The 27,971-nt window shown below is 54.8% G+C and overlaps 8 protein-coding genes across 8 annotated transcripts; 3 read left to right on the forward strand and 5 right to left on the reverse strand.

The window, feature by feature from the left end:
* Nucleotides 1-1,355: 1,355 nt before the first annotated feature.
* On the forward strand, nucleotides 1,356-3,763 carry ACRALDRAFT_2042394 (uncharacterized protein; the record flags this gene model as incomplete). The annotated part of the gene is made up of 3 exons (XM_071021242.1): nucleotides 1,356-1,422; nucleotides 1,677-1,760; nucleotides 1,965-3,763. 3 exons carry the CDS (start codon nucleotides 1,356-1,358, stop codon nucleotides 3,761-3,763), a joined length of 1,950 nt encoding a protein of 649 aa, XP_070875232.1.
* A 251-nt stretch (nucleotides 3,764-4,014) lies between these two features.
* On the reverse strand, nucleotides 4,015-5,561 carry ACRALDRAFT_210601 (uncharacterized protein; the record flags this gene model as incomplete). The annotated part of the gene is made up of 11 exons (XM_071023281.1): nucleotides 4,015-4,043; nucleotides 4,108-4,350; nucleotides 4,381-4,403; nucleotides 4,470-4,613; nucleotides 4,639-4,779; nucleotides 4,812-5,062; nucleotides 5,121-5,241; nucleotides 5,272-5,303; nucleotides 5,354-5,403; nucleotides 5,433-5,493; nucleotides 5,547-5,561. The coding sequence occupies 11 exons, from the start codon at nucleotides 5,559-5,561 to the stop codon at nucleotides 4,015-4,017; spliced, it is 1,110 nt and encodes a 369-aa protein (XP_070875233.1).
* ACRALDRAFT_1081839 (uncharacterized protein) lies at nucleotides 5,469-7,064 on the reverse strand (the record flags this gene model as incomplete). The annotated part of the gene is made up of 4 exons (XM_071019224.1): nucleotides 5,469-6,155; nucleotides 6,282-6,400; nucleotides 6,543-6,676; nucleotides 6,774-7,064. 4 exons carry the CDS (start codon nucleotides 7,062-7,064, stop codon nucleotides 5,617-5,619), a joined length of 1,083 nt encoding a protein of 360 aa, XP_070875234.1. The 3' UTR covers nucleotides 5,469-5,616.
* A 1,837-nt stretch (nucleotides 7,065-8,901) lies between these two features.
* Nucleotides 8,902-9,822, reverse strand: ACRALDRAFT_2042406 (uncharacterized protein; the record flags this gene model as incomplete). Its single annotated transcript, XM_071021243.1, has 1 exon — nucleotides 8,902-9,822. The coding sequence occupies one exon, from the start codon at nucleotides 9,820-9,822 to the stop codon at nucleotides 8,902-8,904; it is 921 nt and encodes a 306-aa protein (XP_070875235.1).
* A 5,232-nt stretch (nucleotides 9,823-15,054) lies between these two features.
* Nucleotides 15,055-18,020, forward strand: ACRALDRAFT_1076488 (uncharacterized protein; the record flags this gene model as incomplete). The annotated part of the gene is made up of 5 exons (XM_071018515.1): nucleotides 15,055-15,213; nucleotides 15,421-16,020; nucleotides 16,076-16,803; nucleotides 16,859-17,409; nucleotides 17,467-18,020. The coding sequence occupies 5 exons, from the start codon at nucleotides 15,055-15,057 to the stop codon at nucleotides 18,018-18,020; spliced, it is 2,592 nt and encodes an 863-aa protein (XP_070875236.1).
* Nucleotides 18,021-18,127: 107 nt separating this feature from the next.
* ACRALDRAFT_1042683 (uncharacterized protein) lies at nucleotides 18,128-20,423 on the reverse strand. Its single transcript, XM_071015273.1, has 2 exons — nucleotides 20,045-20,423; nucleotides 18,128-19,979 (listed from the first exon to the last, which is right to left on the reverse strand). Exons 1-2 carry the CDS (start codon nucleotides 20,226-20,228, stop codon nucleotides 18,307-18,309), a joined length of 1,857 nt encoding a protein of 618 aa, XP_070875237.1. The 5' UTR covers nucleotides 20,229-20,423; the 3' UTR covers nucleotides 18,128-18,306.
* A 379-nt stretch (nucleotides 20,424-20,802) lies between these two features.
* ACRALDRAFT_2027805 (uncharacterized protein) lies at nucleotides 20,803-23,599 on the forward strand (the record flags this gene model as incomplete). The annotated part of the gene is made up of 6 exons (XM_071020491.1): nucleotides 20,803-20,943; nucleotides 21,016-21,164; nucleotides 21,217-22,258; nucleotides 22,330-22,446; nucleotides 22,509-23,366; nucleotides 23,426-23,599. The coding sequence occupies 6 exons, from the start codon at nucleotides 20,803-20,805 to the stop codon at nucleotides 23,597-23,599; spliced, it is 2,481 nt and encodes an 826-aa protein (XP_070875238.1).
* Nucleotides 23,600-24,470: 871 nt separating this feature from the next.
* ACRALDRAFT_1081834 (uncharacterized protein) lies at nucleotides 24,471-27,138 on the reverse strand (the record flags this gene model as incomplete). The annotated part of the gene is made up of 4 exons (XM_071019223.1): nucleotides 24,471-24,695; nucleotides 24,807-26,137; nucleotides 26,256-26,396; nucleotides 27,096-27,138. 4 exons carry the CDS (start codon nucleotides 27,136-27,138, stop codon nucleotides 24,471-24,473), a joined length of 1,740 nt encoding a protein of 579 aa, XP_070875239.1.
* Nucleotides 27,139-27,971: the final 833 nt, after the last annotated feature.

Consider the following 27,971-nt stretch of genomic DNA (forward strand, 5'->3'; position numbering starts at 1 on the left):
ACCCATCATCCACTTTCGTCTCACGTCCTGGGTTATCTGAAGCGTCGCGCGACGCTTTGGCCATCTTCTTACTAGTATCTACCAGCGCGCGCAACCTCAACTATTCTAGTGCGCCTGCGGCGAGGAGCAAAGAAAGAGCGGCTGCGTCACAAACAACGAGACTTTTTTCAATCGCATCTTCGTCCACACGACTGCAGTTGACAAGTCGCAATTATCCGGCCGGTTTCTTGGATGTGGTTCTGCCTTGCGTCTTGCATACCTACAACGACACTAGCTAACCGACATCAACTTGTGTACCTACGTACCTATACATACAACGTACCTACATCGTTCATTCTTCCGACGCGCCGCCAGCACAAACAAGCAGCAGCACACCCCCTCTTCCGTCCATTCTTTCCCGCTGCACATCCCATACCCATCCATCCATATCATCCCATACCTACCCCATAGCTGACCATTCTTCTCCACCCCCCGTACATACCACATTGAACAATCCTCCCTCCCCAGCCCAGCATCATCCATCTATCGACAACTGCCAAGTCGACCAATCCGTCACCTTACGCAAGCTTATTCTCCTTTAGCGCAAAGGCGACTACAAGCAGTCTGCCGAGATCCAAGTCGGTCAGTTCCAGAAACACTCGTCGAATAGCGGAGGGACTGAAACGATCAAACGACTTTTCCATAACGGCGAAATACAACGTACATACCTCTTGTACAGCCAAAGTACCTAGGTATTTCCTCGTCATCCTCCTTGCTGCCTCTGGGCTTTGGCTCATTCCCGCCACGCGTTCAAATTAGGCTCCCCCGACACCCCCGCTCATTTCGCCACTCGCGCCGGAAGTACTTGCTCTAAAACCGGATACCAAGGCCCAGACCCAAACCCCCAACAGACTCCGTCCCAGCCTATCGCAGTTCTGCCTTGTCCAACACAATAGTCTCTCCCCACCTGCCTTTTTATTTCCACGTCCTCAAACTCGGAGCTTTTACGACGTGCATATCAAACGCGACTCCAGGACGAGACGCCTGTTAGTGTCGCCGTCGCCACTTTACGTTCTCCTCCTTTGTGTGGTTTTCTTTTTTCTTTTCTCGTTCGCCAATCTCGACCGTAATCGACCGGTCGCATTTGTCGCTCGTCGCTCGCCAATTTCAGGGACGAACAACCCTTCGGGATTGCGCCAACCGAACCGTATGCACAAGTAAATCACCCGTGCATCCCTCCGCACCCCCCCCAAGATCCGGGATCTTCGCATCGCGCAACCCTTCCGAAAGCCTAGTCAACTATAACAGGACACGTCGTGGGACCTACGTTCAACGACTAGGTACTGGCGAAACGTACGAGAGCACTCGGCGCACTCATGTACTCCACACAGCCAAACGGAGCTGATAGTGGCACAATCAATCCCGCTGCTCTCAACACCGCTGGTATGTTATGTTGCTTGCTCGTTCTTTAATAAACCATTCGCCTCTGCGCGTCGCATCCTTTCTGCGTAACTGCCGTCGATTCCATCGTGGTATCTTCGAGGCTCTTGCGATCCCTACCCATCGGCAGCCGGGGCTGGCGACAAGTAATCGCGCGCGCCGTCGATAGATTCTCCCGCGAGTTCATTCGCCATGTCTACTGCATTAGGCTTGGCCTCGTGCGATCAGCCGTGCTGACCTCTCTTGTCGCCGATCAGATCTTTTGAACCCGACCACCTCCCGCGGTCTCAAGCGGAGTCGGTCACCCGAGAACTACCAGGCGCCTGCTCCTGGGGATGCCGGTACGTCGTTCTTTGTCTCGCGCATTTTCCCTTTTCCGCGCGCTTTTCTCAGTCGTCATATTCTGTGCGTTGTGTCTTGCGTCGCGTCGCGTCGCGTCGCCGTTACTAGTTACTTGCCTTGTGGGACCGCCTTGTGGCGCTGCGGGGGAAAAAAAAGGGAAAAAAAGGACGTGACTAACAAGGCTTTCGTCCCTGCGATGATAGGTAGCGATCCCAATCCGAGAAAACGAGGAAGACCAATGAAGTCCAGATCTATTGGGAATATTCCCGAGCCTGCGGGCCAGGCTCCGGTCGCGAACGTGCATTCGGCGGTAGGCTCTGCGCACACCTCACAGAATCCCAGCGCTCCCCTGCCAAGCCAGCCCCTTGCGTACGCGCCTACCCAAGCGTCGCCGCCTCCACCCAAGCCGACGCCAGCGAAGACGCCCACCCTGAAGGCTCTGCCGACTGTTCGGGACCACACCACCGACCAGCTGAACGCTGCCGGCGATGAATATTTGCCGCGCGAGATCGATGAGTTTGGGGAGAAGAAGGTGATGCCCAATGGCCAACTGCTCGGCGGTCGGACTTACCGCTGCAGGACTTTCCTGGTCCCCAACCGTGGCGACAAGCTGTTCATGCTCGCCACCGAGTGCGCCCGTGTGCTAGGCTACCGCGATTCGTACCTGCTGTTCAACAAGAATCGCTCTCTATTCAAGATAATTGCCAGTCAGCCCGAGAAAGATGATCTCGTCAACCAGGAGATCTTGCCCTATTCCTACAGGTCTAGGCAAATTGCCATTGTTACGGCGCGGTCCATGTTCCGCCAGTTTGGCAGTCGAGTCATTGAGAACGGCCGGAGAGTGCGCGACGACTATTGGGAGACGAAAGCCCGTAAGCAGGGCTTCACGGAAGCAGACCCAGCAGGTGAGAAACGCCCGGGCCAGACAAAGGCAAGAGAAGCCGCCGAGGCACAACAGCAAGCCTTGATGGGAGGTCCCCAGGGCGAGATCGTTTACAGCAACGCGCCGGGGCAATTTCCTGGGGCTCCTCCGCAGCCCCAGATGGTCCAACCAGGTATGCTTGGAGCGCCGACGGGTAATGCACCAAGAATGCCCATGATAACACCAGGTTCAGACCTCAATGACACGCGGGCCCGGGAATATAGCAGCGCCAACCTCAAAGGCGGTCCTCGGCAGGAGATGACTGGGCCCCCGTACCAAGACCAGACCAGGACCACGCCCCAAGGGGAGGTCAACGCACAGGCACACCACGCCGCCGAGTACAACCGGGTCATTAACCAGCAGCGGGATATGCGCCATAGCTACGTCCAGGACATTTGGAGGCGTCCTCATGAGCAGCCTCAGACTACGAGCCTGAACCACATCATGGGCACGTCCGAAGCTCCCGTCCCGACGAGTCGCGCGGCGGCCCAGTCGCCGCACACGACGGCCGGTGGAATGCCCCAGCCGGGGTTGGTCCCCAACCAAAGCCCTCAGCAGCTCATGATGTCGAATCCTCCCTATTCCCAGTCGACCCATGCCCAGAATCCAATTAGTCAAGCTCCCATGAGAGGTATGACTCGAAATTCACCCTCGATGAACAGCAGACCAACATCGTCTATAGGCTCGGGGACCCAGCAGCAGCAACAACAGCAGCAGCAGCAGCAAAGTGGTCAGAGCTATCACTACCCAGGAAGCTCCGGGCAGATGTGGCCGCAGACGACCCAGACATCACAGCAGGGCTACTCGGGCTATACCACACAAGCTCAGCCGTCCCATCATGCGCAGCAGCCGACCGCCCCTCAGCTCCGCCATTCCACCAGCGGAGTGCAGCCGAGCATGCAGTTTTCGGGCATGCCCGGCATGGGCCAAAGCTACAGCTCGGGCCAGGGATTGTACTCGACCGACCAGACACCACGCCAGTACATGCCTCAGCCCAATACCGGCACGCCGGCCGTCACCCAAGCCTGGTCGAACCAGCAGTCGCCGTCTGCGCAGTGGTGGGCTAATCAGCCTCAGTAATCGCGGAAGCGCAGTTCGTGGCGGTGGCTATGACCTCACGAGACCGCGACGTCGTTATGTGTTTGCCTTTTTCTTTTTCTTTTTCTCCCTTTTTCCTTTTCTCCCTTTTTCCTTTTGATTTCCCACACCCACGAGTCCTTTCCTGCGCTTTCTTTCGTCTTGATTTTTTCTATATATATCACGGCAATGGTTCGGTAGGCTATCTGGAGCGAACCTTTCGTACCTCTTGTCTCTTCAGGATACCCAAGCATTCAGTTGAGCGGAGATGTCATCTCCATGACTTCGAATAACCAGTCTGCGAGCCAGCAATACCGCTGGCATCTTAATCTGCCGTATCGGACCACGAAACGTCCTGCTGGCAAAATCATTTTGCTCCTCGGCCGGGTTTTTGGGCGCGCGACGACACCCGGAGAGGGGGATCGACAGACGCTTCCGAAACCTTTTTTCTTTTGAACGGCCTATCTTCTCATTGCTCGGTATGTCGGTCATGGTCGGAACAATGTGCTGCCACGACTCGAGTCGAAAACCCACCGGCCCTACGTCTCCCGTCCTAGCTGGCGCATACTCGACGCCGGTCTTATTTCCTCCTATGCGTTAGTTTGTTTAGACTTAATCACCGGCACGGCCGTTGCGATTCTTCCTCGCACTCCACGATCAGCTATACCCGATCCAGGACGGCCGCCATGTTTTTCAATGATATTACGACAGCCCAGCATGTCCCTTCGTGTATTTCTCCTCGAGGAGGGGTCGTTGGGAATGGAACTCTATATCCTGGATACCCCGTGTGTGGTCTCCCAAGCTCTTTTGGGTTTGAGCACCAGTCCGTGTCGGCTTTCGATAAGCAGAATGACTATGGTTGTGAATGGAGGGGACACTCTTGGGCTGAACGGTACGGCACCGAGCGATAAGAATGAAAAATGTTTTTAGGGCTGGACGGGTACGGTCTATATGACGCCTGCTGGAACCGTTGGCGGCGAATTTGTCTTGCTTTTCTTTTTCCTTGGCGGGTGGCGGCACTCGCGTTCTCGAACTGGTTTCCCCTCCTCACTTCTCTGGTTCGATTTGGTATTCTCTGGGAGTGCAAGGCTTTGCACATTTATGGATGGGCGGGAGGAGTTTTGGCTTCTTCTCCGCTGGGAATTGGCAAGAATACCTCCTGCGTGGGCTCGGAGGACGGTTTGGTTTCACTTTGAATCTTTCTTCGCTTTTCTCGTCGCCCTTTTGAGGTCCTTGCGAGGCGGGCTTGTTTTTTTTTTCTTTTCTTCTCTTCCCTCTCGGAGGCTCTTGGCTCCGTTTCTCCTATTTATTGTGTGATTTCTTTTCTTCTTTCCCCTTTGGCCCTGGTTTAGTTGTTGACTGTTGGGAGATTACCAAGTTGCATGGCCCCTTCGTCTACGTATTCTCTTGATATTAACTCGGAACGTGCGTGTTCTTCTGACCTCTTGCTTTCCCCTCTCGTCTCCTCTGTTTTGTGTATTCTCGGGGATGTTTGCTTTGAGTAGGCACACAAATAGGTGACACGGTTGGTTGGTCTTGTATTCTTGTCGAGGCATGCATAATAGAGCGACGGGGGTGGTTTCAATTTGACACTTGGCGTAGTGTGATCCGATATACCAATGTCATGTCTGTTGTTTGAGAGTCTGAATGATGTGAATGGACATAAGTCAACGGCTAGAGAAGGCCGTCTTGAAGAGCTTATAAACTTGCAGGGTATAAACTTGCAGGGCCGACTGAAAAACACACCGTTCCAAGCTCAAAATGAAGCATAAGGGGTATTGCAAACCCTAGATCTAGTCATGTTAACAGGAAATAGATCGATATACACAAGAGGTATTCAAGGCAATATGATCCTCTCAGTCGCTCTCATCGCCATCCAAGGCTTCATCCTCATCCATCCGGCCATCCCCATCATCATCTTCCAGTGCATCCTGCGTCTCATCCCCGTCCGTCTCGGCAGCATCGTCATGATCCTCGTCTTCATCTTCCTCATCCCCCGCCACCTCGTCGTCAACATCGGCATCATCGTCAACGTCGTCCTCTTCATGGTCATCCGCCGCGGCAGTCTCGTCCTCGGGCTCCGTCTCGGCGTCATCGACAAACGCGGCACCCACGGCAGCACCCGCGACACCGGCCGTAGCAGCAGCAGCAGTGGCAACCGCAGGGACGGTCTTGGCCTTTTTGGCACGCGGTGGCTGGTCTCCCGCTGCTGTTGTTGCGGTGGCGGCGGGCGGTGCAGTGGTAAATGTGTCGTCTGGGCCGCTTGGGGCGGACATGGCTGAGACGTCGGCCATGTGAGAGTCGTCGGCGGCGCCGGCGGGTGCGGCTGCGGAGGTCCCTGCCTTTTTGCGCTGGCGGTAGTCGATTCGCTTGGCGCTTTTGGTTTGTGTGTATTCTACGAGGAGCTGTGTGTGAGATGTCGCTTTTTCACAGGAAAACGGTGCGGAGAGCGGGAAAAAGGGTGCCATCCAGATGAGATTGGAAAGGGGCCGACTGGGAGAAGGAAATGGAAGAGGCATACTAGCGAATTCGGCCTCCAGGGGGGCGCGGAGGAAGGAGAACTCGGTGTCATCGAGGGCTTGGAAGACGTGCGAGGCGTCAATGGTCTTTCTGCCTGCGTTTACGGTGTGTTCATTCGCGCTGTCGGCACAGAGTCAGGGGGGATTTCTTTACTCGTCTAAGCTACACGGTGGTAGATCGTGCGCTCTACACTCGCTAGACTGGAAGCCAGACACACGACCAAGGAAGGCAGGAAGGGAAGCCAAGAGTGAGTGAAACGTACTGGCTAGCAAGGTAGTTGACGAAGACGGTGGCACTCCTGGTAAGGGCCAGGATGGCGCTGCCCTGGATTTGTGTATTTGGAGCCAAAACACCCTTGGCCAGACGCGTGATGATGGACCTGGGGAGGTTCAGGTCCTAGAAGAGGTTAGAAAGGGATATGCGAGTCTCTCTGACTCCAAGATGACCAGAGAGCAGCACGTAGGGAGAGAGATGGTTGGGGTTATATACATACCTCGATTGTGATGGCATCTTTCTCGTTCTTCTCTTTAGGTTTCCTCTCTTCTGACTCCTTCTCCTTCTCCTTGTCTTTGGAGGCTTCATTCTTGTCATCTTGGCGCCCAGGCCCGTCAACGTGAGGTGCAGGCGCAGACTCTGCGGCGGCAGGTTGGGATGCCATGGAGGTTGTGGCTTGCTCCGGGGTAGGACCCGGCGCAGAAGAGTCGGCTTGGTCCTCGTCCATGACTACGAATCGGGCGACGGAAACGTCGCTCTTGCGAGACTGGTCGCTGTCCCTGGGGGCCATCACACTGGATGAGAAGGCGCCGACCGTGCGTCGGGAGATGTGGATGTAGTGAGAGATGTTTAGAGGTCGGAGGGGCGGCCGGTTGATGGGAGTTGAAGAAAATTTGGGTTAAATTCAGAGGCTCGTATACTCCGTATGGCGAGTTTGCAACGGAATATGAGGGAGACCTCGGAGGATGAGTGGCCCAGTCGTGGGGACTCCGAGGGAGTATGAGATGTGACCTGAGTTATCTTCGACAGACACGCGAGTGAAGGCTGAGGGCTGTTTTTCGTGTGATGAACGCGCAATTCGTGGGAAACAAGCGGATATCGTTTATAGAGAAGAGAGAGTTATTCCATTGGCGGGTGTTGGCCGTTCAGCTGTGATTCGAGGGTATGGTAGTGAGCGAACTCTTCCGTCTGGTCGAAGTCGTGGTGACAAGCGCGTCGTGACTTTACGTTTAAACGCATCTCCCGTGGTTGTCCAGCTTGCCCCACAGCAGCGCAGGTACCTATACAAATACAGTGGCTCGACACAAGTGTCGAGTAATTCACCCACTTGACGCGTCACAGAGCGCTCACCTTTAACTTGTAAAATCGTGATAATTCGATTAAGCCTCCTGTGATGCTATGTATGGGGTATTCAGCTTATACCGTCCCCAGACTGTATGGTATGAGGTTTCTGATTTTTCCTATGTAGAGTATTCATATCTAAATCCCAAGGTCATATTCCACGACAGCATCGATACATCTTGATATGGGTGGCTATTCGGCACTTTGGCCCGACCCATTGTACTGTACAATGGTGGCTCTCTCAAACCTTACTCGAGAATTCCGCAGCCCAATCTACAACGTATCGTAAGAGGATACCTAGTGAGGCAACTCCCTGTTACCAACGACATCAGACAAGCGAAGTACATGATGCGACTCACAAGTATCCTCTTACATATTCATACGATTCATCCATTGCTAGGGCGTGGTTGAGATGAGACTGGTCAATTTTCGAGTAACAACTGCAGAGCTATCATGTATCTGCGCCAGTCGGTGGTATAGTCCAGCTGACTTCATTCGAAGGAAAAAGAAAAGAAGCTCGTCTTTCCAAGCGAGACGAACAAAAGTTGTGCGTTAAGACAAACAAGAATGCCACCACACCGTGAGTTCAGGTCGTTATCTTCATGGCATGAAAATGGGGTATCACCAACAATAACAATAAAAAAGCACTCGGGACATCCGACATCCGAGCTAAGTTTTCGTCTCCACGATTCCAAAATCACGTCTCACAACACACAAGACAGCGTTCGTTTTCCATATACAACCTCCTCCCCTCACTGAGAAGCATCAGTCATCTCCACATTCCACGTGTACTCTCGTGCACTCCGACAAGGGAAGCCAAGGAACCTCGTAACTTCGGCGTCTTGGAACCACCCGGGTAGGTTGCCCCGACGCAGCGGGAAAGAAAGTCGGAAACCCGGTTCGAGGGCATAGGCGATGTCGAAGATCGAACGGAACGACTGTGTTCCATAGCGGCAGTCGGCAGCAGCTGATGCAATGTAGACATATCGCAAACCCCCAAGCTGCCTCATCTTTCGCTGTTGGCTTCTTTGGCCCAGCTTATGAGATGCTGGTGGGATTCGAATCGAACAGCGTAAAGCAGCGTAGACACGCCGCCCTTAGCAACCGGCCGGTCCCATTGGCATCAGTAGGGTTGGTACAACAGGCCGCTCATCGGGCTCGCGTGGCCTCAATGCCGCGTCATCGCCGAGTAAGGACTGGCTCTGTACCATATAGTACGGAGGCAAGCAGTGGACTGGTCAAGGTAGTCAGTCCGTCAAGTCGAATTTTTAGTTGCACCACAGCCTTCAACCAATGGCACGTCCAATGTCACACTCCCGGACCTGAGGGCGCGGCGACAGACCGCCCACCAGGCCCTGGTCGTCCAAGGACATCCTATCCAGCGCCGCCGACGACGAAGAGTAGACGCGGTCGTGATGGTACCGTGTCGACAGGCCGGAAGAAACAGGCGGCGACGAAGCCTGCAGGGAATGATGGGACTGAGACGGCCGGACAAACTGGTCCTGGGACGACCGCGGCGAGAACTCGGTGTCCGCGGTGTCGCGGCTGGCGCTCTGGTGGTGGGAGTACCCGTGTCCGTACCACTGCTGGCTGCGCACGCTCCCTCCGCCGACGCTGAAGCTGCTCCGCACACTGCGGGATCGGCCGTGGCCGCGACGAGACGTGCCACCCAGGCTGGGCGGGTATTTGGAGAGGCGGTACGTCTGCCGCCTGGGGCTGGGGAGGAAGGCCTCGTCTCCTTGGACCGTCTCGTCCGTGAGGCCTGGTCGCGCGTTGGGCGCGCGGGCGAGCACGGGTGTCGGCGGCACGTCCATGCTCGCCTTGCCGGCGTCGTTGTTGTTCAAGACGAAGGATCGGGGGGAATGTTGCTCGGCCGAGGGGTGTGGCTGGTAGACCACCACATTGGCCGGCCGTTTGACCGAAGTCGTCGAGGCGTGTCTGTCGATGGCGACGATGGATTTCTCGAGCGTATCCGGATCGTCTTTCCTCTTCCACGATTCGATCTCCTCGTCGTCGATGGGCGTGATCCCCCTCTCGGTGAAGAGACGTGCTCCCTTTTTCTTGTAGCGCCAGCAGACGAAGGCGCTTCCCACGATGAATACGACGACCAGGACCGACAAGGTCGTACTCAAAGCTATGGCGAGGCCCTGGTCGTTATCCTTATCAGGTGAGGTTTGCCCGGCGTCGGCGTTGGCGTTGCCATTCATGGTGTTGAGGTCTTCCGGTGTTGCTAGTGTCATCGTCGGGACATCCAAAGTTCAGGGCCTGTTGGGAAAGAACGGATCGAATCGACTGTTGCCGCGTGTGCGAATGTGGTTTGCGGGACGAAGAGCGAGCTTCGAACTCGGGTCTGCCTCGCGTGTCACGGTCGACGGGACAAGATGGCGAAGGGTTAACGATGACCTGCCCGCATCGCCCTGTTGTCGGACTGTCGCAAAGCCATGTAATGTAAGGGTAGCCGGAACGAATGAACAAGACCTCTAGGTAGGTGGGAGAACGACTGTCGCTGCACGTATGTCAAGTTAGTATAGAGTCCAAGTATTTGTAGGCAGAATGTAAATTGTGCCAGAAAACGGGCTAACGCTGCTTTATGGGAAGTTGTGCCATGGCATGCTCTGCCAGAGGGGTAGGATTTGACAAGACGGTTCATGAGCTGTCAGACCGGGTGGTGGATCCTTTGTCCTGGCGGCTACATGTAAACCAGGCTATGCCATTCCCCTCTATGCGAAAAGCTTCCATACATCTTTGCGACGATGCTGTAGTTACCCATCCTCTTTGGAATTCATCTATGGGAAGCCATACTCTTGACCCAGAAAGCAGACGAGAACCCGGTCGGATGATGAAAGAGGACAACAAGGGGGTTTTCACTAGGATAGGACGAACTGTACTGTAGTAAGCTGCTTGGTAGCAGGCAGCAAGACAGAAAAGATCTTGGAGCGGCTTGGAGGCGGATCTCCCGACTCCAAGATTGACGATGAGGAGTCGGTCAGCCAGGGTTGGAGACCTCGGAGGAAAAGAAGGGAGGGCCAAAGGGGACAAGAGGGTTTGGAATGGTGGGGAGGATGGGGATGCTTCTATATACATAACGGCCCCTCATGAGAAGAAGGAGGTCAGCCAGGTCGTGGTCCTCCCTAGGGCTGTACCTCTGGGGGAATCCCACAAGACTGCAGTGCAGCTCCACCGATATGGTGCATGATGGGTGTACATAGTGGCTTCTGCATGTGTGATGCATGCCAATACCAGCTTTGCAAGGAACGGAATATTGTCAAAAGGTACGGCTGGGGACCGATGGGACTGGCTTGACACACCATACCCGATTTCCCACACCAGCGTTGGGTGGGTGGACCTGTTGAAGGGGCAGAACAGAACACTAGAGCAGGGGTGCCGTCGAGGCGCAGGGAATGGCCCTTGAAAACGGCGAAAAAAACGTTCCGGCGGGCCCTGTCCCTGACCGATGGGGAATGACACACAACCCCACAGCATGGAGAAGCCTGTTTGAGGTTCCTGCTTCGAAAACGAATCGACTTCCTCGAAGTGCGAACGTAGGTGGTATGTACAACGTACATACGTTGTAAGTGTTGAACTGCTGCAATGGGAGTTGAAGAGCTGTGGAATGGGAGGCCGGCGGCATGTCTCTTCTCCGGCCGTCACCCGTCCGCCTAGACCAATGGACGACGATGCAGGTACCACTAGTCAGGCACCAGACCAGATAGATCGCCGGCGGAATGAAGCATTTGCTTTTTGCTGGTGCCATGTGTCCATGGAAATCCACCTTTTTGCTGCATGGTCAGCAGAGACCGCCAGGCACAGGCACACATAAGTGAGCGATCACACGAATTGGAGGCGGGTCCCGACCTCCCTCTATACTTTGTGCATGTACGTGAATAGTCAATAGTCCAAGTAAACAGGGGAGGACGGCAAGTGTGTACGAATGGGTGGGTGGGTGAGAACACGAGGCGATTGGAACTTGGGTGGGTTGCGGAGGACTCCCGTTCTTGACCACCATCTTTTTGCCTGTTCTCCTTGGTCACCTTACTCCCATTCTCGCCCTCTCTTTAGCCGTGAACGAAGCGGGCTGGAATTCAGTCGAGACCAGAAGGGGCGGCAAGTCAACTAGCCACATTGGGCGTTCCCATCTCGTGCTAGCAGTTTGTGTGGAACTTGGCAGGTGTCCATCGTGGACAGTCATCACCGATGGATGCGAAGTGCTTTATAATACACACCACCTCGGACGTCCAGCTGACTGACATGACGAGGGCCGTTTTCAGATATCAATAGAAGTGTCGTCTTGGAAAGGTGTGCCAGTACCGTACAACATACAACGTATGCTGGGCCGGCCAGAACATGGGCCTACGCTCACCGACCACCACTGATAGCTGATTGCATGATCACTGGTGGCACGGCAGTTTCATCTGCCGATGTAAAGTTGAAGTGGGCTGGCGCAGCAGCCTGTAAGCCAGGAATGAAATCGACGAACATCCCGGGATCAATTTTGTCTCACAACGGGCGATCGCAGTCGGACGTCAGCGACACAACGAACGGACCAACACCAAGCGGGATGCCACGCTTCATGTCTTGGCTTCCCTGTCCCGATTTGGCTGTCCTGGAGCGGGCCGTGGAGGACGAGGGGAAAGTGGGTTAGTTGTTTCAAAAGGGGTTGGGCGGAGAGGCGGTGAACGAGATGAATGGGGAAAAAGAAACGAACGACGAAATGGAGGGGAAACCCGCGTGTTAGGTCCCGCGATCGAGAGGGGTTGGAATCTTGACAGCCCAGATGGGCCATAGCGTAATCGGTACAGTACGAAAACGAACCCCGCTATCCGGGTTCACACAGTCCACACACGGTGTTCGCTCGTACCTGGCAGGACCCACGACGCACTCGCTAAACGGATCAATCACAGTACAGCGGTAGGTAGGGAGCAATTTCGGATAACCAGAAAACGCGGTTTCCTTAGAGGCGAATTACTCCGATCTCGGTTCGTTCTAGAAAGCCATTGATTCCAATAAAATCATCTCATGCTGTGCTGATTGGAGAAGCATTTTCGGTAGAGAGGTGGAAAACACCGGGCTAATCGAGGAGCGGAATTTCTTTCTCCGTGTCTCACTTGGTTCGAATACGCCTGGATGGAAAGATATCTCGCTGCGATCCGTCAGCCTTGAACTCGGATTGAGAAGATGGACATTTCTAAAAGCAACTAGAATATGGAATATGTTTTCACTGCGGTTAATTTGAGGACACTACAACATCTCATGTTCGTGGCCACCACCCAAACTGCGTGGCTCAGTCCTCCTCACCGTCGCACACCGGGGCGGGCCGTTCCCCGCTTCTGGAAACGTTTCGCGGAGGTTATTAGTAATTCAGGTAGGTAACGGATGTTTTCAACGGCACTTCCTCTCCTGGGATATTAGTAATGCGACCACTTCGGTGCACCGTGTAACCGCAAAAGCAAGCGTCTTGCTGATAATTAGGAAGAGTTGGCCCAAGCAAGGCTGTTGCGAACGTACAACGTACATGCGCCTTGACAATTGACATTGCTTCTCCCGTCATGAACTGTCTTGCATTGTCCTTCAAATACACTACATAGATACAGGTACCCATCTGCTTTTCTCAACTCGTTTCTTTTGCAAGATAAACCACTGGATAGATAAGACTGCCACGAGGGATGAGTGAAAGTGGAGCCTGGACTTGCCGCCGTAACTCTCACCGTCGTACTCCCCGCAACAGCATCCATCTCGACATTGCTTCTAAGCTTAATGGCAGAACACGAGATGGACAGACATGACCGGGTAAGAAAAACACAATGCAATCAGTTAACCTGGTTAAGACGCCGTACCTACTGCAGCCTACGAAGTACAACGTACAACTATAGCACCGAGTGCTATTGCTAATGATGCCCTGATGCTCTGATTCCCTACCTTATTAAACCAAGCTAGAGAGTCCGGCGAGAGAGACTACGAGAAAAAGCACGATGGCGAAATAGGCCTCCGGTATTGACGGCGGGACGTTACATTCTCTCCCATCCTCACTTTCCCACACCGATTCCATCCCTCCTTGACCTGCCCCGATGATGCCGCCGTCCGCATCAGACCATTGGATGTCCTCCTGCACAGCCTGACGCGGGCTTCCGTGTGCAGAACTGGACTGCTAGTTCGTTCGCTGCCCTCTTCCCGTCAGTCATCTCATCAATCCAGGTAAGTACGGACGGAATTGAAATTGTACGTGTGTGCAGGCGTACAACGTACCACGGCTACCACTAGAAGTGTACTGTAGTTACCGAAGCCTCGTACGGAAAGTTTCCGCCCAGTATCATAACCATACTGCCAACGTTACATTACCTCGCTACTGCAGATAACCCAACCCCAGTCGGTTGCTATCTTGCTGATTAATTACGCCGAGATGCCCATGATGCGTGCCAGATGGACTTTTCTAGAGACCTTCTACTCGTACTAGGTACCCCTCTCGCTGCAACGTAGAAATCCCAACCCCGCGAACGCATCTGTATTTCCTTGGTAGACCTGCTCTAGTCTGGCTACGTTCAAACCCTGGTCCTGGCTGTATCCGAAAGTAAGAAAGTGGTCCTTGGCATAACCCGCATCCAAACGGTCTGGTGACCTTTTAGTGGAGCCCCATTGGGCTTTTGGGTTGGGTAACTAGGACGAATACATACAAACGCGTGTGTGGTCTCACTATTCCTCCCGGCAAAGACGCGAGACTACTCTATGCCACAAGCGCCACCACCCAAAGTCTCATAGTGTACGAATATGTAAGAAATTCAGAGCATGGCACTTCCGTGATTGGCGTGCCTGGATACTTGCGTCGTGCAGTTCGAGACAATGCAGCTAAAGTTCTTTCTCCAGAGCTACCATGATCTTTATGAACCATTTATAGGTAGCCATGCCCTGTTATAGGATACAACGTGCCATCTATTTCTGTTCCTATGGGCTTATAATAATGAGATAAAAGTCGCCTGCTGCTATAATTGTTATCGTAGCTGTGTCGATAAGAGAACGGTAACCTAGAGTAGGCGTTCCTTGTTAGGTCCAGATATTCAATACAAAGTCATGAATCTTTCGGAGCTCTCCAGTTACGAATAAGGATTTACTAAGCTCCTCCTAAGCTTAGGCCAGGCGGTGCAAGCATAAGCCACGGATAACCAGCCTCAAGTATGAAATAAAATGTGGCTGGTATTCGTATGTACATGTACAATGTACATGACCGTGTGCACGTGAATGCTAGACGCGCTGGACCCCACACCGACGCGTGACGCCAACCAACAAATTGATCCATCTCGACCGACATTCAACTTGAACATCACACTTCTTGTCTGGGCATTTACCTTTGTATGCCACTTGGGGTAATTTTTCTCTTTAGTATCTATCAATGAATACCAACCAGTCTTCGTACACCAAACCCAATGTCTACCTGTAGGCCGGCTACTATGCCGGACCTGTCACATCCTCCATCGAGGGTCCTCACCCCAAGCTCCGAGAACTCTTTGAACCGGATTCATGCCAAGTCCCCCGATGGCGTGTACCAAAAGGAGTCGCAGGGCTCCAGTGCGCTGGAACACCTTCTGAAGCCTTCAATTGTCGTGAGGGTTGGTCATCAACCAGGTTTTCGTTCTTCCCTCGGCCTTCTTGACTGACAACATCCCAAGCCACACCCTCCCGACGTCCTGGCGAAGCCTTGCACTCTGCAACCGATTATGCTGCTTAAGCGCCGACACCTCCCACTCTCCCTCCTTGATCTGTCCTCCCCTCACGGAAACCTACATTCGAGCCGCTTCTATGAATCTCACATCAAGATACTCGACCTCGAAGATCGCATGGCAGTCGAACCGAACGCCTTGATTGCCCGGAATGAAGCAACAAGGGCTATCTACGCCATCGAGCGGAGCGATACCAAGCTATATACCGTCTGTAAACTGGGCTCATGGGTGGACGTTTTGGAATTGTCCACCAAGGCCACTGTGTCGAGCAAACAACTCTTACGCTTGGGCCACCTCCCTCGTACAGACACGCCCACCGCGCCCTTGACCACCCCACATCTTCACAAGGAACAAAAGCAGAAAAGACTGGCCATTGAGGCCTTGCAATCTGTCGTTCGAAAACGCGGTCGGTCGCAGTCGGTCTCGGCTCCAGAAATTGCCAGGGCGGAGAAGCGGCCCATGTGTGAAGACGGCCGGCCGTCACCGCCTACCTCGTCGAATCATGACACGCCCGAGCATCCTGCCATGCCTAGTAACCGAGAAGGACCACGGGACACCGATCCTCACGAGCATCGAACATCCGATGTAGCGGGTCCAGGAGAATCGACGACCGCAGAATTTGATGCTCCGGCCACCCCAGAAGATATACTCGATAAACTCAGGGCCCAATACTTGGACGCTCTTTATGCATTCAAGGTAAGCGGGTGGGACTCTTCGGCAATGTGGCTGATGCTGATATACTCCGACACAGGGTTCCCTGGCATACTTTGCGAAAGGACCGCTATCTCGGGCGAGGGCAGCATTCCATCTTGAATGTGACACGGCATTTAACATGAACGACTTGGTTGATTTTCTTAAAACCCTGATTATGACCACAGTGCAGATCGATAAGAAGTACAGAGCAACCATTCCGGACATTATCACCAAAATGAAATCCTTTGTTGAGACGTCGGATGAAGGGGATAATAAACCCAGGAAGAGAAGGTCAAAAAAGATGAAGATTAGAAAAGACGGGCTATATCCCTGTGAGGAGGGCCATGTCCGGAAATGGTGGACAGCGAGCAAACTCGAGGCCTCAGACGAGGACGGCAATGTTCCGCCGGCTTTGGCCAAGTCCCATGTCGACCTCCTGCGCACCCGGGAAACGCAGCTCCAAATGATACTGATCATGGAGATCCTGGCCCTGGAGCCATTGAGGGCTCAAGAAAACGACGTAGAGAGCCAGTTACCAGGGCTACCTGTCGCTCCCGACTCTGACAAAGCGCCTGCCGCCCAGACCCCCAAGAAAAGAAGCAAGCACAACCTCCCCGTCCTTTTGGACGTACATGCCGATCGACTATGCATCTGGCAGTCTACAGCCTCAGACGAGCTGAGATTGCTCGAGGATTCACAGGCCACAACGCAAGCACCGGGGCAACCGGCTCAAAAGGCGTCCGCAGACCCCCTGAAGGATTTTTGCACAGACATCATCTTGCCATTGTAAGTTCATGCGTCAAGACTTCCACCTACCAACCAGTCCTAATTTGCATGAAAGCTTTGCGGCCCGCTTGCCCGAGCTCTGTGACTCCATCAGCCGCAAACTGGGGGGTCCCGTCATAATACCGCCGAAGAAGCCGGAGAAGCCCAGCCGGCCTGCTCGCTCATCTGAGGCGAAACCGAGACCGGGCGCCGCGGCCAAGCGACCTACGCTCTCATCGACAGCCTCGAAAACGATTGAAAGAGCTCTGTATAAAGAACAGTCTCGCCGAAGCGTTTCTCGCGGCCCGAGCAACACTATTGCGTTGATGCGGTCTGCCACCACCGCTGTTATCCCTGGCATAAAGCGAGAAGGCAATGAACAAACCACGCTGGCAGGCCTCAGCCGGAGACCCGAGCGGAACTTGTCTCATGACAGAACGAGGTCGCTTTCTAGAAGCAGCAGTTTGACGGCCCTGGATAACCCCAGAGCGCAAAAGAAGGCAATGGTTGAAGCTGAGTTGAGGAACGCTATCGACGCTATCAGGAAGCCGAACCGAGAGTTGGCCGGCAAGGCGATCGTGGAGGCAGCCGAGCGCAGGACGTTAGGAGGGCTATCTCACATCAAGAGTACGTTCTGGCTGCTTGACAAGTTTAACCTCTCGTCAGTGCTGACAGTTTTCGCAGAATCCAAAAAACCAACTCGGCACCCTCTTTTCCAGACGGTTCAGGTCAAGGCCACACCGACTAGTAATCGCTTCCGAGATGCCCTGGCCACAGAGCCGTTGGACCCGCCGGACATGTCACCGATGGCTCTGCCGCCGTCAAGTGCGTCGATGATCCCATCTACCGCACCGAGACGAAGCACTGGGGATGCCTTGGACGCCGTGCCATCGTCTGCTATACTGGCCACGCCCTCCAGGCGGTCCGCAGTGTCTCGTGTAGATGCCTCTGAATTAGCCTCTGTTCCTGGTTCATCGCCTCTGATGGCAAGGAAAAAGGCCAGACCGCAGCAAACAGCTGGCCCCGCAGATGCTGCAGCGCAAGAGAACGGCCTCGCCATGCCAGCCTCTCCTGCAGCCGGTGGGATCCTAGAGACCCCAGTGAAAGGATCGAGATTCTTTACTTTGCCAGAAGACGAAATCGCCGCTACACCGATCAAGAGCATGAACAAGCCGACGGCGAAGAACGTGTCGATATACGAACGATTGGGATGGGATAATGATTATGATGATTTTTAATGACAAATACGGTATAGATGAGTTCTAGACATGCTTGCGGCGCAAGTGGGACGGCCTTGGAGGTTTCGAGGTATATTGCATGGGCGTACAGGGCCGTGGGCTTGGGTGGAAATTCCTATGAAAATGGATTATATGGTTATTCTGACTAGCACTGTTCGGAGTTTCACGGCGAGGACATGGCTGGCTGGCATAAGGACACCGGGATCCAAAGCATTATAGGTATATCAATGGCTCTTTTTAAGCAAAGAGCTTGACACTGGGCGAATATTGATCGGGCTACTGGCCCCTATTCCTCCCCCTCATCCTCTTCTTTCTTTGAATCTTGTACAATCATGATTGGCAGGTCACGAACATCAACATGTTCCTGCGTTCCCAGATCAACCACCCTAATCGCCTCCATCCCGACAATCCCTGCTCGTAAGGCGACGAACTTGAGCTCGACGACATGGCAGGCCCCGGGGTTGAGCGGCCCGACCCGCGTGTCGGGACTCAAACACACGGCGTCGGCCGAGTCGACGAGCGAGCTCCGTTGCATAGCGTGCACGATGTTCTCGTCCAATACCGCATCCGCGGTCTTCCGGCCGTCGGCAATCGTCTTGCCCTTCTCTGCGGCTCCGGAGGGCGGGCGAGCGGCTCGCGCATCGTTGCGCCGGCGCTTCGGGAGTGCCAGGAGCGCGAGCTTGCGACCCGGCGGTGGCATGGCGGAGGCGGCAGTAGCAGAGGGAGCAGCCTTGGCCGCGGCGGCGCGGTTGACGACGTAGATGGTCCACGTGAATGGTTCGCCTGGGAACAGCGGCCCTGGAGGCGCGCAGATGGTCATGGTGAGGCCCAGGTCCGGGATGGTGGTCTCGGTGCTTCGGGCGGTGGCGGCTTCGAGGGCCGGAAGGGCGTCCGGGCGGCTCACGGCCGGGGCGGTGAGGGACTCGGAGCCGCTGATGGAAAGCTGGGAGGGACGGTGGGCGCGCTGGAGAGGCTGCGTGGCGGAGCCGAAGCCCGGGTTGACGGGGAGGGTGAAATCGAGGGTTGTGGTCCACGCCAGCGTGAGCTTGGGAGTGCAGGTACCGGAGTTATCTTCGATGGTGGCTTCGATGGAGACGTCGAGGTCGCGGGTTGGGGTTTTGGTAACGAGTTCGACTTGCTCGGGCGCCAGGCGGTACAAGAGCGTAACGTGGTCATGCGCCGCGCATTTCAGGGGCAGGGATAGTCCGGTATGGGTATTGAGATCCTGGACGACACTGTCCTGTGCAGTCATGGTGACCTTGTCCAAGCGGATGCTGCTGTCCTCGATATGGGAAGTGAAATCGACCTCCAACATTGCGATCAGAGCGGGGTTTGCCGGGATCGTGTTGGGACGGGAAAACCGCACCCTCGTGTGGATGGCGGGGAAGATCTTGAGTTCCAGGCCGGGCTGTGCACTCAAGGGCTTCATAAGACCCCGCGACTGGGTGACGGGAGCTACCCGCGAGACGCGAAGGGCGGAGAGCCGGGGCGTGACGCCGCCCAGAGCAGGGTCTGTGGCGAAGGATTCGAGCAAGTTGAGCCCGGCCGGGACGCCGCTCCGCATGTACCCGTTCGTATCTCCGGGGCTGCCAGTCGCATCGGCGGATTTCAGGTTCGCCGAAGCCCGAAAAATGACGGATGGGCTCTGGAGGCGGACCCGCGGCCTGGCGAGGAAAACGGGTAGTTTCCAGACGGCGTAGATGTTGGGCTGTCGCTGTTGGTCGGCACCGGCCTCGTCCCCGCTATCCTCGGCGGCGTTGACGACGATGAACGGGTCGTCAGTGTCCTCGACGACGCCTTCGAAGATGGTGTCGGATGCAGGAGGGCTATCTTTCCCAGTCGACTGGCCGCTGACCACTTGGGCTTCGAGGGAAATGTGTAGCCGGCTCAGGCATGAGCGTAGCGTTGTCTCGTCGAGTAAAGGGGCCCGCAGGATGAGGTGTACGTCGACAGTTTCGTCTACACAAGCCCGTTAATTGACTGAGCCCAAGACATATAGGGACTTCCCAGGGCGAGTGACGGACCGAAGAAGAGTGTCTGGCGCTGCTCTATGGTGTCAAAGAGACTCCCCGTATCGTCGGCATCTTGAGAGGCTTCCTCTAGGTCCAGGTTGGTTGCCTTTGGAATAATGTAGGAGAGATGTGAGCTCTCGATGAAGTCTAACGACCCTCTAAGGGTGTCACTCGGTTCGCCATCCTCAATGGCCATCTTTGGTTGAGGTTTATACAATATCTAGGCTCATATCACACGGTCGTCAAGGGGTGAAGAGGAGCCGCGTGAGTAGTCGGTGAATAATAGGCAATCGATTTCGCTTTTCCAGCAAGTGAGGATGAAAGTGAAGTCCAGAAACAGACTACCTAGCCATTCCAATTTCAATAAACCCGGGTGAGTCCTTGTATAGAGGCGGCTCGAATGGGAGGTTTTAAGAAGAATGCGACGCGATCAGCTGTCGGTGAGGCGTTGAAGGGAAAGGTACTTTGGAGAGGTACTCTAGTGCCAAGGATACTTAGCCCCTGATACACTCAGCCTTGTGCCACAACAGCTAGCTTATATAATCCAAGCTGCTGCTTAGTAGCTGACGTCTCCAGCCACACTTGCATGTCGCAGTTTCTTTCCAATTCCTCTCGTCGCCTCGCGTGTACCAAAAAGTTTCACTCCTTACGAACGAACAACACGACAGCCTCATCTTCATCATCCTCCCTCGACTTCCCTCGAACTATCGTGCTGCAGGAGTAGCTCAAGACAACGGCGTTCCTTTCGAGAAAAGAATTCCCACGCCACGATGAACGGCGTTGGGAGCCCATTCCCCCAGCCGGGGCCATGGCAGGAGCATCGCACTCCCGATGGCCGCAGCTACTATTACAACGCGATCACCAAAGTTACGCAATGGATCAAGCCGGAGGACATGATGTCCCCCGCCGAGGTATGTTTAGTATTTGTTATTGTCAATTTTACCATCCCAACCAGACTGATGGCGGCTAACTCGTACTTGCAGCGCGCTCTGGCGAACCAACCGTGGAAGGAATACACTGCCGAAGGTGGTCGGAAGTACTGGTATAACACTGAAACAAAACAGAGCTCGTGGGAGATGCCTGAAGTGTATAAGAATGCCTTGGGAACATCCAGCACGCCCACGACTCCCGCGTATGTCTCCTCCTGCCCAACTCTCGATAACACCGTCAACTAACTGGATCAGGGCCGCGACGCCTTACAGAGCAGGTAGTGCGATCCCAGGTTCCGGTCATGATTATCGTGATGGCCGCGATAGGGATCATGTCTCCGATTCGCGCCACTCAGCATATGGCGGCGACGCCAGCGCCAGGGCTTTTGTGCCCGCGAGCAACGACCCCGAATACGAGACCTTCGAAGAAGCCGAGGCTGCCTTCATGAAGCTTCTCCGTCGAAGCGGCGTCCAAGCGGATTGGACCTGGGAGCAAACCCTGCGGACGATCGCCAAGGATCCCCAGTACAGGGCAATCAAGGACCCGAAGGACAGAAAGGAGGCCTTTGAGAAATATTGCCACGACGTGGTCGTGCAGGACAGGGAACGCGCCCAGGAAAGGCTGGACAAGCTTCGTGTCGACTTTGAGACGATGCTCAAGAGACAACCCGAGATCAAGCACTATACCCGCTGGAAGACGGCTCGGCCCATGATCGAGGGCGAGACGCTGTTCCGCTCCACCGACGACGAAAACGAACGCCGTCAGCTGTTCGAGGAATACATCATTGGCTTGAAGAAAGCCCATCTGGACCAGAAGGCGGCCTCCCGCAAGTCTGCCATGGACGGACTCATCGAGCTGCTCCCGAAGCTCAACCTAGAACCCTACACGCGCTGGTCTGACGCGCAAGGTATCATTACTTCCACTCCTCCATTCCAGAATGACGAGAAGTACAAGACCCTGAGCCGCTTTGATATCTTAACTGCCTTCCAAAACCACATCAAATCGCTGGAGCGCGCCTTCAACGACTCAAAGCAGGAACAGAAGAACAGGAAGTTCCGCAGGGAACGCCAAGCACGAGACGGATTCTTGAACCTCTTGAACGAGCTCAGGAAGCAGGGCAAGATCAATGCCGCCACCAAGTGGAGCCAGTTTTTCCCCCTGGTCGAGGAGGACGATCGTTACAAAGCCATGCTTGGACAACCAGGTTCTACCCCGCAAGAGCTCTTTTGGGATATCGTCGAGGAGGAGGAAAAGGCGTTGCGGACGCCAAGGAACGACGTTCTTGACGCCCTTGATGTAAGTTTCTTTCTTCTTTTTCAATCCTTTTTCTTCTCCAAGATGCCTGTCATGTTAACGTGCTTCATCAGGATGAGCGGTTTGAGGTCACCCCCAAGACGACGTTCGAGGAGTTCCTCGAGGTTATCAAGAAGAATCGGCGCGCTGCTAACATTGACCGCGACATTTTGTCGATTATTTTCGAACGTGTAAGTAGCAGTACTCACCCCAATCTACCAGCCCGGCGGCCGCGTACTGACACACAGTCTAGCTCCAAGAGAAGAAATCCAGGCGCCCAGAAGAGGATAGGCACTCTGAACGTCAACAGCGAAGGGCGGCCGATGACCTACGCTCCTATATGAAACGAGTAGAACCTCCCATTGTCATCGGCGATACTTGGGAGAATGTCAGATCACGCTTGGTAGACGCGCCTGCCTTCCAGGCTGTGGGCTCCGAGGAAGCCAGGATTGCGGCCTTTGACAAGTTCATCCGTCGCCTACGCGAGAAGGATGAAGAGGCCGAGAGGGATCGTCGTCGCCGACGAGATCGCGTCTCGAGCGAGCGTGATTTATATCGGGCCCGTGAGAGGGATCATTCCAGAGGTGAGAGGTCCCATCGTCATGGCGGACGGTCTAGGCGCAGTCGTAGTCCGGAAGTAGATGCCTACGAGGCCGACAGACGGAAGGCCATTGCCGAGCGCGAACGGAACCACCGCAAGTCGACCATGGCCGAGAGCCTGTTGTCTGCTGATCGACGACCCTCGACACCCCCTCGTCGGGATAGAGATCATCGTGAGCGAGACCGTGATCGCGATCGTGAGCGAGAGCGAGACCGAGACCGAGACCGAGACCGAGACCGAGACCGAGACCGAGACCGAGACCGAGAACGAGACCGAGACCGGGACGTGGTTCGGGATGTAGACTACGACCGTCCCCCGCGCCGATCCCGTCGCGATGATGACAGTTTCTACGATCGTGATAGGCGCGACAGAGAAGACGAGCGCGAGCAAATTTACCGACGACGGATTGGGTCGTATGACGAACTTCCATATGGGGATGAGCGTCCAACTGGCTCCCGTCGTCGTCGGGACGATGAGGACGACGGACGTCGGGAGTCGAGGGATTCAAAGGTGAGACAACTGCTCTGTACTCCGTTTGGTTGGCATATCGTTACTGACAACCTTCCCAGCGACTGAAAAAAGAAGCATCGACTGAACCTGGGCATACTCCCGCGGGTGATGGGGCCCACAAGGCTGCATCCTCCCCAGTTAAGGAGCCCGTCCAGGAACCGGTCAAGGCGGCCGCGAAGGAAGATGCCGGCGTTCACTCTGGTTCTGAGGAGGGTGAAATTGAGGAAGACTAGGACTCTCCTCTAGTCTCCAGCAGGCCCAGGTGTTGGCCTGCCTCCCTTGGGCTTGATGGACCTTCTTGAGTACGTATCGGAAACAACGTATCACTGCAGTCATAATGGGCAAGATGACATGCGGCATACAGATCCTCGACGTATCTTCGAACGTGCGTTTCTACCTTCAGCTACTACTGTCAACCGACCGGGGATCTTGACCCAGGCATCCAACGCTCGACAAGCTGATGCCCAGTTGGGTCTCAACAAAATTAAACGTAGCACTAGTATGTTTCTTCCTCTGATTCAACGTTTAATACACATAATACAGTTGGCGAGAGTATCAAGAATTATTTCTGCCACATGGGAGCCGAGCGATAAATGTAAAACATAAATTTGGTCCGACAACGGCCCTCCGTTGGTATATATTCACTTCAGTCTTGGCTCACCAAGGCGTCGCCAGGTAAGTCGGTCCCGGGTGCGGTCTACCACAACCCCGTTTCTCACAAGAGTGAGAAACTGACGGCAGTCATTCTGCTTGATCCGCTGCCCCTCAATCCACGATATACGGTTTGTCCCCTGGCCTATTTCCCATCCAACTTCTTCCACACTCATCTCAGCTGTCGCGATGTTGAACACGCAGAGACGAAAGAAAGCCAAAAACTAAAGCCATGTAAAAAGCGAGTGCTGCGGCGGTGCGAGCTGGGACCAAGATGGTCTTCAACTCATCGCCGGATCGCAAGAAACAAACCAGACATAAAAACAAGTAAAAAGAGAACCAAAAAGCGCGGTGCGGATGTAGAGCGGGTAACATAACGTCCACTCAATCTGTGGGACAAACCGTAATTCTTCGTGGGACCAGGCAGCAGGGAATAGACTGCCGTCGCCGTTGTCAGTCGTCGCCGGCATCATCTTCGTCATCCGTCGTGGCACAATCTTCCGAACCCAACCCGTGATCACCGGTACCGGAAGCCCGTTTCTTCGGCTTCTTATGCTCCCCCTTTTGAACGCCTAAAACGCCTCTATGCCATGCCTCGTAACCATAACCCTGGCCGTGGCGGCTAGGGGTGGAATCCTTGTGGATGCCCTTTTCAGCTAGTTTCGGGCATTTCTTTGTCTGCCTCGTCCAAGAAGAACTACAGAAGAAGGAATTGGTCAGCAGGATGCACATTGGGCACCACGTCGGGGGGAAGGGGGAATGGTTGCGCGAGGAGCGGTAGAAACTTACGTAGTTACCGCTCAGCTTCTGTTCGGTGTCGAGCTGAGAGCTGTGCTTGTTGATACGAGGACGGAAGTTGGTAGGATCGCGGCGGAAGGTGACGTCCAGGTTCTTGAGGAAGGTGTTGCAGCCAGTGAGGAGCGACTCGGGGGCGTTGGCGTGAGCATCGATACCCGGCTGGCCGTCGAAGACGATGACGCGGTCAGCGAGGTAGGTAGCCATGATGAAGTCGTGCTCGACGATGAAAGCAGTCTTCTTGGCATGCATGATGAAACGCTTGATGACGCGCGAGGCAACGATACGCTGTTCGGCGTCCAGGTAGGCCGAGGGCTCGTCGATGAGGTAGATGTCGGCAGGGATGCCAAGGGCGAGGACGATGGCGACACGTTGCAATTCACCACCTGACAGGTTCTTGACCTCCTGGTCGATAAAGTCGTCCAGGTTGAGGGGCTTGACGACGTCGGTCTGGAACTGCGGTGACAGGAAGGCGGCCTTGATCTTCTTGAAGAAGAGCTGGCGGACGGTGCCCTCGAACTTGGGGGTGATGGTCTGGGGCTTCATGCTGATGCGCATCTCGGGGATGTTGGATTTGCCGTCAGGCTTGAGGGCGCCGGCGAGCAGGCGACAGAAGGTGGTCTTGCCGGTACCGTTCTCGCCCATCATGACGATGATCTCCGAGTCGGTGAACTGGCCGCCGTCGACGCGCAGGCGGAAGTTGCCGAGGGTCTTCTCCATCTTGGGGTACTTGAAGGCCCGGGACCTGTCGATGGCAAAGTCTTCGGTTTGTTCGGCGATGCGGAAGGTCAGAGACTCCTCGCGGAAACGCAAGTTCTCGGTGGGGATGTGGCCGTCGAGGAAGATGTTGATACCCTCGCGGACCGACTGCGGGAGGGTGACGACACCGTAGACGGCGGGCCGGCCGTAGAGGACGCAGATGTAGTCAGAGAGGTAATCGAGGACGGACAAGTCGTGCTCGACAACGATGACGTAGCCGTTATCCCGCAGCAGGGAGCGGATGATACGGGCGGCGCTCAGACGCTGCTTGACATCGAGATAGGACGAGGGCTCGTCGAACATGTAGACGTCGGCCTGGCGGACACAGACAGTGCCGATGGCGAAGCGCTGCAGCTCACCACCGGACAGCAGGTTGATCTCACGGTCCATGATGTGGTTGAGCTCCAGAGTGTCGCAGACCTGATCCCGGTTGTCCATGTTGCTCTGGGCATCGATCAGGGCCCTGACCGTCTTCAGGGGGCCCCGGACGGCCCTGGGAATCTGGTCGACGTACTGGGGCTTGACGACGGCCTTGAGGTCATCTTCGAGGAGTTTGGTGAAGTAGTCTGGGTGGCAAAGGTCGTCAGCGGGCGTGCACTGGAAGAACTAGAAAGACGAAAGAAAAAGCAAAAACAAAAAGAAAAAAAGAAAACCGAGAACAAGAGAAACAAAGAAGAGACTCACTCTGCAACTCGGAGCCACGGAAGTACCTGATGACATCCTCCCAGTCGGGAGGATTGTCAAATCGTCCGAGATTGGGCTTGAGCTTGCCGCTGAGAATCTTGAGCGCCGTGCTCTTTCCGATACCGTTTGTTCCGACCAAGCCTAGCACGTTGCCCGGGCGGGGCATGGGCAAGCGATGCAGCTTGAAGGAATTGGCTGAATAACGGTGGGTAACCTGGGTCTCCAGGTTGGTGGGCAGGTTGATGATGGTGATGGCGCTGAAGGGACATTTCTTGGGGCAGATACCGCAGCCGATGCAAAGCGACTCGGACAGGTAGGCGATGCGAGAGTCGGGGGAAACCTCGATACAAAGCTTGCCGGAGCGAACGACGGGGCAGGATTTCTTGCACTCCTGTCGGCACTTCTTGGGCTTACATTTGTCGCTGTTCACGATCGCGACACGGGTGAGTTTGTCGGCCATCTTTGCTGCCTATTGACTGCGCGGGGTTAAACGTGGAATGATGCCAATGGCGGGGGTGGCTGAGACGCCTTGAGCGCAGAAAGGAAAAACAAACTGAAATATAGGTACTGATATGAAATGGGAAAAGGTTGACAAGGACACGTCGACTCGGTTCCTTTTTTCCCCCTTTCAATGTCAGGTGAAGAACAGGGACGAAGGGTGGGTGGGAGGAGAGGAAGAAAAAGAGTAGAGTTGCTTGGGTTTGGTTCGCCCCCAAGAAACAAAACAACCCCTCCACGAATGAATCGACTGACGCATGCTGGTCATCAAATTTTAGTGGACTGTGAATCGCCCAAATCTGGCGGGGTAGGGTAGCAGGCGAATTGGCCCCGTATACGTACAGATGGAATTTGTGCCGGCCTCTAAAGTATTTCGCAAGTACATCATTACAATCAATACTAGTGCAGATACACATAGATACGAGGACGTTTCCAAGGTAGTGGTTACGGTAGGTACCTTTAGGTAATCGTCGGCTTCGGCTCAGAGCTTCTCCTCCGGGGAATTGTGCACGGAGATACCTATTCCTACTTTTTGATAGAAGGCTGTACGTCCATTTCTTCCTCCTTACCTCCAAGGATACTAGGTATGTTAGATCACCCTCACGATCATAGGACAGAAGTAGGGTGGCAAGGCTGGCAATCGAATATTAGCAGCCTGTTTATGCGGGTCGGCTGCTCTATTCAAACCACCCGATTCTTGATATTATACACGACGAAGCCCGCGCGTAGTCACAGAATAGTGCTTCGTAGCCCAAGTAATGTTCCTGTATTAGTGGGTTCTCCTATTCATCCTATCGGCTTAGTCGCCATCGTCAATAATCCGCCCTATTCACTACCCTACACGCGTCGATACCATCCAGACCAGCAGCCTTGCAGACATTGCAGTGGAGAGCAGAAGTGGGCAGATGGCGATTCATCTCGACGGCTACGGTAGACAGGTCCCTTGTCGTAAAGGGGCGCTGTTGAGAGACGGACGTGGTTGAGGAAGACTGATGACCAGAGAGTGGCAGTGTGGTAATGGAGGAACTGGATGCAGCCAATCTACTGGTCGAGAGGCCGATTGAAGGGGTCCGAATTGGGGGCCCAAGAAGAAAGCTTCAGGGTAGCGCACGGCCGGTGGACGCGGGCGCCCAACGTCTGCCGGGATACAGGATTGTGAACCCCGGACCGGTTCATAGAGGAAAACCGAGTATAGACGAAAGGATCAAGTCGGTCGCC

Source organism: Sodiomyces alcalophilus, assembly GCF_042370955.1.
Source record: "Sodiomyces alcalophilus JCM 7366 unplaced genomic scaffold ACRALscaffold_4, whole genome shotgun sequence".
Classification (NCBI taxonomy): Eukaryota; Fungi; Ascomycota; class Sordariomycetes; order Glomerellales; family Plectosphaerellaceae; genus Sodiomyces; species Sodiomyces alcalophilus.